This window comes from Camelus dromedarius, chromosome 12, assembly GCF_036321535.1.
Source record: "Camelus dromedarius isolate mCamDro1 chromosome 12, mCamDro1.pat, whole genome shotgun sequence".
NCBI lineage: Eukaryota > Metazoa > Chordata > Mammalia > Artiodactyla > Camelidae > Camelus > Camelus dromedarius.
The window spans coordinates 9,626,487-9,636,836 of record NC_087447.1 but is presented as its reverse complement, the minus strand read 5'-3'; the positions used below and the strand labels follow the sequence as shown (position 1 = coordinate 9,636,836).

The 10,350-nt window shown below is 41.9% G+C and overlaps 1 protein-coding gene across 4 annotated transcripts in view; it reads left to right on the top strand.

Annotated features, from left to right (window-relative positions):
* The first annotated feature begins 5,239 nt into the window (after nt 1-5,239).
* Nucleotides 5,240-10,350, top strand: part of TMEM216 (transmembrane protein 216) — a 27,242-nt gene continuing 22,131 nt past the window's right edge. For 2 of the 4 annotated variants that reach the window (XM_064492284.1, XM_064492283.1), the window contains exons 1-4: nt 5,241-5,377; nt 5,939-6,040; nt 6,614-6,706; nt 8,196-8,397. In XM_064492284.1, coding sequence (XP_064348354.1) covers nt 5,365-5,377; nt 5,939-6,040; nt 6,614-6,706; nt 8,196-8,397 — 410 coding nt within the window. In that variant the 5' untranslated portion in view covers nt 5,241-5,364. Of the gene's footprint in view, nt 5,392-5,938; nt 6,041-6,613; nt 6,707-8,195; nt 8,398-8,660; nt 9,246-10,350 lie in introns of those variants that run through there. The other 2 variants (XM_010986973.3, XM_010986971.3) reach the window with 2 other exon arrangements.

Sequence of the window (10,350 nt, the reverse complement as noted above, 5' to 3'; positions counted from 1 at the left end):
CCTATATTTATTAAAAGGATCATAAGGGTATTTATAGACAGCTTTATGCCAGTAAATCTGACATGTTTTATGAAGTGACCAAATTCATCAAAAGAGACAAATCACTAAAACTAGCCCAAGAAAAAGAAAGAAATTGAATTCATAATTAAGTCTTCCCACAAAGAAAATTTCAGGTACTGGTGACTTTATTGGTGAATTCTATCAAACATTTAAAGAAGAAACATCAATCCTACAAAAATTCTTTCAGAAAATAGGAAAAGAAACATTCTCAACTCAAATATCCTTACCGAAACAAATATATCATGTGAAAAAAATAATAAAACCTGTAGATTCATACCCCTAATGATCATAGATACAAACATTTATAAAATTTTAGCAAATTGAATCCAGCAGTGTAAAAAGGATAATACATCCTAAGTAAAGTTTATCCCAGGAATGTAAGGTTGTTTAATACCTAAAAATCAATGAGTGAAATTCACCAAATCAGTAGAATAAAGAGGGAAAAGCACTTGCTCATTAAATAATTGTAGCTGTGGCAAAACTCAACACTCAATTATGATAAAAATTCTCTGCAAACTAAGAAGCGCACTTCTTGTACCTGGTAAGCTCCTCCGAAGTACCTACAGTTCATATCATGCTCAATGGTGGAAGGCTGAATATTTTGTAAAAATCAAAAAAAGCACAGATACCCATCTACACCACTTCTATTCAACATTGTACTAGAAGGCCTAGGCAGAGCAATAAGAGAAGGGAAAAGAAATAAAAGGCATACATATCGGAAAGGAAGAAGTAAAACTGTCTTGATTTGAAAATGATAATTGCGAACATAAAAAAATCCTAAAGAATCTACAAAAAGTCATTAGTACTAACAAATGAATTTGATTTAGTAGCACACAGGACTCAAAGATGCAGCTAAATTAATGTGTAGAGAAGAATTTATAGCCTTAAAACACAAATATTAGAAAAGCAGTGCGGCTGAAGGTAAGATGTAAGTTTCTGTCTCAAAAAGAACACCAAGTCAAACTTGAAGAAAACAGGAGGAAGGAAATGATGAAAAGCAGAAGTCTGTAAAACAGAAAACAAGTATAAAGTGAAGAAAAAAAACAAAATCAAAAGTTGATGTTTTAGAAAGAATAATAAAATTGCTAAACACCTATCAAAACTAATTAAGAAAAAAAGAAATTAAAATTATCAGGAAGGAAAAAGGCGACATCACTATATTTCCTACAGGCATTAAAAAATATAAGGATGTTATGAAAACTTCACACCAATATACTTAAAAACTTATTTTTAAATGTGTAAATTTTTGAAAACCACAAATTTGTCCCAAACTACCCAAAAAGTAGAAAATATGAACAATTATACATGTATATATTTGGAAAAAAATATATGTATATATAAAAGAAATTTAGTTCTTTTTAAATTTCCCACAAAGAACATTCCAGCTTTATATGGCTTCATCAGTAAATTCTTCTGAAGAAGAAATAAACCTATTTTACACAATGTCTTCCAGGTAATAGAAAAAGAAGAAACAGTTTTGTGCTTCATTTCCTGAAGCCAACTTTACATTTGATACCCAATGTGACAAGGTTCTTATAAGAAAGGGAAATTACAGACCAATCTCTCATATAACATATGTAAAAACTTGAACAAAATATTAGCAAGTGAAATTCAGTGATCTATAAAAAGGGTAATATGCCTGTCAGGGATCCCTATGACCACCCTCAGGCTTGACGATTTGCTAGGAAGACTCACGGGGTTCAGCATACAGTTCTATTCATGGCTATGATTTATTACAATGAAAAGATTCAAAAAAGCGGGGGAGGGGGCCCAGATGGTAAGTATTTAAGCCACACAGTCTCTGTTGCCACTACTCAACTTAGCCTGAAGGCATGAAAGCCTGTAGCGTGAAAGCAGCTGTATACAAAATGTAAATCCCCGGGTGGAGCTCTGTTCACTTCAAAAACCTTTACTTTCAAAAATAAGCAGCTGGCCCACCTTCCTTTTAGAGTTGGACATTGGAGGCTCACAGCAGGACCCTGCCTATTTTCTCTCATCTAGCAGGCAGAGGAGGCAGATGTGCTGGCGCCATTTCCACCCGTCCCGGCCTTGCTGTGTGCCTTGCTCCCCTGACACTCAAGAAAGCCCTCCAGGCTTGCAGCTAATTTCTACCAATGGGAGGCACAAGCAGGGGTCAGGGTGCAGAGGAGAAGGGAGGGGAGGAGGTCAGATATTAGTTCACCAGTTTTTCAAACTTTGCACAGCTCCTCGTGGGAATCCTCCATACATGTTACTCTCTCTAGGTTCAAGGAATTGCTTCTGCTCCTTCTTCATGCCTAGAAATAACAATTATTGCCCCACCTCCATCCCAATTAGCTAGGAGTACAGCTCTGTCCTTAAAGGTCAGTCACTCTAAATGCAAATCAAGACCACAATGAGAAAGCAACTCACAACTGCCAGAAGGGCTATTATCAAAGAGACAACAAATAACAAGTGTTGGCTAGGATGTAGAGAAAAAGGACCCCTCATGCACTGTGGGTGGGAATGTAAATTGGTGCATCCGCTGTGGAAAACCGTATGGAGGTTTCTCAAAAAATTAAAAATAGAACTACCATATGATCCAGCAATTCCACTCCTGGGTATTTATCCAAAGAAAACAAAAACACTAATTCAAAAAGATATATACACCCCTGTGTGTTCACTGCAGCATTATTTACAACAGCCAAGATATGGAAGCAACCTAAGTGCCCATGAATAAAGATGTAATATATATATATATATATATATACACACATACATACATACATACATACACACACACACACACAATGGCATATTAGCCATAAAAAGAATGAAGTCTTGCCATTTGTGACAACATGGATCGACCTAGAGAGTATTATGTTAAGTGAAATAAATCAGAGAAAGACAAATACTGTATGATTTCACTGATACGCAAAATCTAAAAAAAAAAAAACAAACGAACAAATATAACAAAAAAACAGAGGCATAGATACAGCGAACAAACAGTTGGTTGCCAGAAGGGAAGGAGGTAGGGAAAGGAAAGAAATGAGGGAGATTAGAGGTACAAACTTGCAGTTGCAAAACAAATGCATCACAGGTATAAAATGTACAATGTGGGAAATACAGTCAAGTATTGTGTAATATCTTTGTATGGTGATAGATCATAACTAGACCTACAGTGGTGATCCTTTGGAAATGTACAGAAATACCGAATCACTGTCGTGTAACAGGAACTAACATGGTGTTGTCAGTCAGTTATACTTCACAAACAAACTCATAGAAAAAGAGATCAGATTTGTGGTTACCAGAGGTTAGGGGAAGGGGGAACTGGGGAAGGGGGAACTGGATAAAGGCAGTCAAAAGGTACAAACTTCCAGTTATGAAATACACAAGCACTAGGGATATAATATACAACATGATAGATACAATTAACAGTGCTGTATGTTACATATGAAAGTTGGCAAGTAAATTGTTAAGAGTTCTCATTACAAGGAAAACATTTTTTCCTTTCTTTAATTTTGTATCTATATGAGACGAAGGATTATTGTGGTAATCATTTCATGACATATGAAAGTCAAATCATTATGCTGTATATCAAACTTATACAGTGCTGTATGTCAATTACATCTCAATAAAACTGGAAGAAAAAAGCAAAACCAAACAAATAAACACAAACTCAGCAAAGGACTTGAGTAGACATTTCTCCAAAGAAGATACACAAATGGTCAATAGCTGCATAAAAGATGCTCAACATCATTTAGTCATTAGAAGAATGCAAATCAAAGCCGCAATGAGCTATCACTTCACACCTACTAGGATAGTGATAATAATTCTAAAAACTGAAAATAAAAGGTATTGGGGAGAATGCAGAGAAATTGGGACCCTGGTACATTGCTGGTGGAATGTAAAACAGTTACAGACACTGTGGAAAACAGTTTGATGATTCCTCAAAAAGTTAAACATAGAATTACCATAAGATTCAGTAATTCCACTCCTAGGTATATATCCAAAAGAAATGAAAAACAGAGACTTACACAGACACTTGTATGCTGATGTTCAATGCAGCACACACACGCGCGCGCGCACACACACACACACACGAATGTTATCCAGCCATAAAAAAGGAACTAAGTTCTGATATATGCTACACGAATGAACCGTGAAGGTGGGGCAGGCAGGGGATAGCTCAGTGGTAGAGTGCACACCTAGCATGCACAAGGTCCTGGATTCAATCCCCAGTCCCTCCATCAAAATAAGTGATTATCTGCCCACAAACAAACAAACGAAACATGAGTGAACCTTGAAAACATGTTAAATGAAATGCGCCAGACACAAAAGGCCGCCTATTTTATGATTCCACTTATTTAAAATATAAAGAACAGACAAATGCATAGAAATAAAAAGTAGATCAAAGGTTAGCAGGGATGGGGCAAGTGGGAGAATGGAGAGTTACTGCTTAACGGATACAGAGTTTCTGTTTGGGATGCTGAAAAAGCTTTGGAAACAGTGGTGATGACTGCCTAACACTGCGAAATTAACTATGATTGTACACACACAAAAAAGGTGTCACTGTACTCATATTACCTGATTTGAGTGCCACCTGACTGACCAACGGGCCAACAGCCAGGTCAGCCTACGTCCACTCAAAACCCTTCTTTCTACTGCACACTTTTACTGCTCCAAATCACAGACAGGCTTCCAAACCCAGTCTCCCAATTCCCACCTCGAGTACTTTGTTCTTCTCAACTCCCACTGCACGTCAGGGGTCACGTGGTGATCGCGGTTAGTCTTCCCATCTCATTTCTACTCCTTGAAAGGAGCCTCTAATTTCGACTAATTTTGGTGTCTTCTAATTATCTGGTTCATACATCGGACGCACAAAACCCTTTGCCCTCCCCAAAAGACTGCTTGTCCCGCGCCGCATTTGCAGAGCACTGTCGCGCACACCGTTTCTCATTTTCAGACCGTCGTTTGTACAGAGAATCGTGGGGCTAAGGCCTGTGGTCACATCACCACAACTGGCCATTTTTGCCAACTCGTTGTAAACTTGGATGGGGAAGCTCGGGAGCTGCCTCCGCCCCCGGGGTCCTGCGCTCCGTGAGCGGCCACTGTTCGCCAGTAGGTCCGCGGCCGAAACTCCAGTAAAGGCCGTTTGCGTCCCACGTCCGCCACCCCGCGCACGCGCGGACTGCACCGAGCCTGTCCCGGCGCCAGGTAACCATAGAGTGCGGCCGGCAGGCAGAGGGGCCAGAATCCGGGGCCAGTCCGTCCCCAGCTTCCGGCAGCACCTCGCTGGGCCGGGGGCGGTGGCAGCCGCGTTTGCAGTTTCCATGGGGACTGAAGATGGCGCCGCGAGGTGAGATTCTCGAGGTGTGTGAGTCGCTGGTCCCGATCCCGTCAGGCCCTCCCTTTTCTCCCAGTGTTCGGCCTAAATCCTCCATTGTCGGGTGTTAGGGGGACATCACTCGTCACTTGTCCAGAGCCGGGTTTAGCTGCCTCACCCATCCTGAGTGCCCGAAGGTCTCGAGGTGCGGGTCTCCGAAATACCCCCAAATCCTTGGCTGGCCTGTTCTAAGCCAGCTCAGCTAGAATTTGCCGCGTGATCTCAGGCCAGTGCTGGTCTCTGCGCCCCGCTTCTCTTCCCACATAGTGACGAGGTTAGATTTTAGAGGGCCTTGACTTTCACCCCTGAAGCTGAAAGAGTCGAGTTTGAGGGTGAATCTGGAAAGAAGGGGATGGAAGGGACGCCTCCACACCCTGTACACGCACACGCTCCTCATTATCAGCAATCAGAAGTGCCCCAAGTGGCTCTTTCCTCTAGTTGCGACCTCGTGTTTCCTCCAAGTTAGAACCATTCAAATAACTGAGGTTGAGCTGCTCTCCAGCCCGTCTCTCTTCTCTGTGCTCTTATTTTCAGGTAAAAGGTTGTCCTCCACCCCACTGGAAATCCTGTTCTTTCTGAACGGGTGGTATTATGCTACATACTTCCTGCTGGAACTCTTCATATTTTTGTATAAAGGTAAGGTCTGGCGTTTGACTACCCTTGCCCCCACATACTTTCCCCACTTCAGCCCAGAGCCAACTCCCACCAAAATCTGCTTAGGTTTCGTTCTTCTCTGCCCCTCTGCAGCTCCTCTTCACTGCAGGGGAGAAGTCTCTTCATCAGATGGCTTCCTTGAGAAAGATTCAGCAGGAAGCCCCTCAGCAAAAATCTGAGTTTGGGAAATGTGGAGTTTCTCCATTCTGAGTCTCCTCCATCACCTCACTTGGCTGAACTCCACTTTAAGCCCATTGGTGACCCTCAGGAGCTATTCAGCAGCCTGTGTACCGATGTACATCTGATAACTGTGGAGAGTGGAGCCCCCCCCAAACTCTTGGAGTTAGGAATAAAACCCTATAGTAATGAGCCTGCCCTAATCAGACATAGCTGCACCATGAGTTAACAAATCCTGCAGCAGGCTAACAGATCCTGCCCGTGTCTCACTAAGTAGCTCATGGAAAGCTGATACGACTCCTGTTCTCTTTATTTCCAAGTGTGTGAGAGTGCATGGTGTTATACGTTGTGTGCAACTTCTGGCTTTTGTATTGGCAGGTCTCTTGCTACCATATCCAACAGCCAATCTAGTACTGGATGTGGTGATGCTCTTCCTTTATCTTGGGATTGAAGTAATTCGACTATTTTTTGGTGAGTGTTGTCCAGAGACTATTTCCATTCCTTCTGAGATGAGCTGCTATCTGTAACTTGATTAACAAGGAAAAGTGCATAACCTAGGTTCACAATAAGAGACTGGATCTGCTGGTATATCCCATTACTTCCTCTCTGAAGTTTCAAGCTGCTTCGTATTTTGCTTCAAGATTTACCTGTCTGTTGCTCTGTGGGGTCGGAGCTGGGCAAGTGGCTTTAGATATTAGATAATTCCTTCCCAGTTGTCTAACTGCTACAGGAGTGCCTGGTTCCTCTCACTGGTTGCTGGGAACTGAGATTCCCTCCACTCCTCTGAATGAGGATTTCTCTGGGAGAGGTTTTATGTCCCCAGAAATACAGAGCCATCCCTTATTAATTAGAATATCTCATCCCTGAAAACAGTGTTAAAACACACACTGAGGAAAACAAACAATTTGAACACATGTAACAAAGGAAAAAGGAGGCTCACATAAATCGCTAAGAAAAAGACAACCTGCTTTTAAAAATTAACAAGGGACACTAAAGGGCAATTCACATAAGGATAATTACAAAGGACCAATAAACGTGATAAAATGCCCGAACTCACTAATAAAAAGCACATTGAAAACAAGGTAACATTTTCACCCATCAGATTAAAAATATTTCCAAATACCCAGTATTCGAATGGCTGTGAGGAACAGGTCTCTCTGGTCCCACACTCTTGTGGGTATTTATATTCCCACACTCTCTAGCAATATAAATTAATATAACCTTTTTGCTAATAGTTTTATCATATAAAATTGATATTCTTAGACCTAACAATTTCACTTCTAAAAACAGGTTGAAAAACACAAACACTTGGACAGACACACAACGATATCTGTGTGAGAATGTTTATTGCCATGTATGTTGTAACATCAAAACATTAGAAACAACCTATACATCTATCAAAACAGGGTTAGTTAAATAAATTATGATCTTGAGTCAATGAAACTGTTCATCGCCATTAAAAAAGAGTAAAGTAGTTACGCATAGAAAGATGTCTAATTATGTTAAATGGTTAAGTAAGTTGCAAAACAGTATGCAGAGTATGATTCTATTTTTATAATAATTAGTAATATGTGACTATACACATAAAAAAAGTCTGAAACAGTATACATCATAGGCTATCTCTAGGAGGTGAGTCACGAGGTCTTAGTTTCTGTATTAGCTGAAAAGTTTCTAATCATTATATATTATTTTTATAATTTAAAATATTTTCCTTAAATAAAGATCCCATTGTTCCCTGACTGGGAGTCAGACTGGAAGCAGGACCTTTCAGTAACTCCAAACCTACAGCTGTTCCAAAGCATCTAGTTTTTAATGCCGTGGGACCCCGTTTATAAATCTGCACATCCCTATTCAGGACCATTTTTCTCTACTTGCCAGTTCATCCCATCCCACCCCTCTTTCCGCTGAGGCCAAAGAAAGCAGGCCACTTGGAGGTGACTCCATGGCCTGTGTCTGACAGGTACAAAGGGAAACCTCTGCCAACGAAAGATGCCACTTGGTATTAGCGTGGCCTTGGCCTTCCCATCTGCCATGATGGCCTCCTATTACCTGCTGCTGCAGACCTACGTGCTCCGCCTGGAAGCCATCATGAACGGCATCTTGCTCTTCTTCTGTGGCTCAGAGCTGCTGCTTGAGGTGCTCACCATGGCTGCTTTTTCCAGGTACTTCTGCTTAGGGATCATTTCCTGTCACCTAAGGGTTGGGTTCCCATCCCAGGGAGGGATTCATTGTTCTAAAGCCTGAGGGGTCTGGAGGGGAAAAGGGTGTCTCTGGGACTGCCTTTCCCATTTAGGGTAGATAGTTACTTAGGGAAGGTATTCTCCTTGTGCTTTGGGGCCACAAGTCTTGGAATATAGAACAGTTCGGGCCAGCTGCTCTCTTCCACTGGTCTTTTAACATTTTGTTTTTTCCTTTCTGCCATCAGTATGGACAGGATTTGAAGTACAGAAATTTCAGCCAGCAGCCCTCACTGGCTGAGGCCACACATATATCTGGTACTTTAGCCAGACCAGTGAGAAATGGTGGGTCAGTGGTGTCCTGGGAAAGGTTGCAGCTTTTCCTCAGCAGACATTTGGGCAACAAATGAACATAAGGCCACTGGGCACCATCTTCCAAACCAGGACCGTCAGCCTAAGAGACTCTTCTACACTTCAGTATAGGGAGGGGCAAGGCTGTGCCCATCTTGGCCCTTCTCAGAACCAGTTCCCTTCTGACCTCAAGTTCTTCTCTTTGATCATCGTGGCCAGAGCATCTTATGTGGACTGTGTAGGCGCCTTAGGCTTCTGGCAGGACCTGAGCCACGCACTCCCTGTGTGTGCTGTGCCACGTGTGTCCCACACAAGCACACTGCGCCTCAGGACGGTGCGCTCCCAGGGCGATGCAAAAGCCTCTTATCCCACTTCTCAGAGACTGAGCTCCAGAACTTTTTTAGTAGCTTGTAGTGTTATTTTTCTACTCTCATCATGAAACAAACATTATTTTATAATAAATACATATTTTCCTTTGTGGGGGTTGTAGCCTTTTCCTTACGGCACCTGCCCCTAGAATTTCGTCCACTCCAGGAGAGGGTGGAGACTATCCCAGCAGTGTGTTCTCAGCTGTGCTTAGTGATCCAGTGTGGACAGCGATGAAGGTGTCCCACTGAGTTTCTTCCTGCAGCTCCAGCCTCAATCCCTAAAGTCACTGCCAACTTCTGTATCTTCCTCAGGTCTGTCATCCTGACTGCTTGTACTTGTCACCTCTGCCCCAAAGCCAGCATCTTGTCTCTCATTACTCTTAGAGATAATTGTCACCTTTCCAGAGTGAGGCATGAGTAATTGGAAGAAGCATACTCTAAACTTACCAATATTTTTTGGTCATTTGTTTTAAAATTTCAAGTTCACGTAAAAGGAACACATACTTTTATTATTTAAGCTGGAGAAATGGTGCCCTAGGTGAGTGTGTCGTTCCCTTTTCCAAGTAACTATCTGAAACTTTCTCATCTTGCATAGTAGAGGCCATTTTTTTTAGCCCCAAGAAGCCACCAGGAGCCATGACAGAATCCACTTTAGGAAACTTTGATCCATATGGCCCCTCTACTGTCAGATAAATCCAAGAATATCTGCTCTTACTCAAAGTAAAAAGTAATTGGCCTTTAAGCATTTCATGTTGATTTTTAACTGCTTATTTCCTGTGATCAGGCACATTCTCATCCCTATGAAGGTCTCCACCATCCAAAGCACTGATGCTTTTTCTTGTTTCCTATCCTTTCTGTGTCCTTGTCTCCCAGCTGCTTTTTGGGTCCATCCAGAAACTATAGCAGACAGGTCTAACCAAGCATGAAGCAGTAACAAAAAATCCGATAGGAACTTCCCTGACCCTTCAGTCACGTATCCCACTACTACCTTGATTTTCTGCTGCTTCTCACAGTGCTTTTTTGTCTAGCCCTGCTTTGAAGAAATTGCTGGCATCAAACTGCAGAGGAACTCTTTCTCCATGGCCTCCCTATTCCATTTATTTCATAGGTTAAGGTCACCCTCCAGCAACACAGAATGGAAGGCTCAGTTGGAAGTTTAGAGGTGGCTTATATTCAAAGGGACTTTAGAGATCAACTTAAATCTAACCCCTACTTTGCA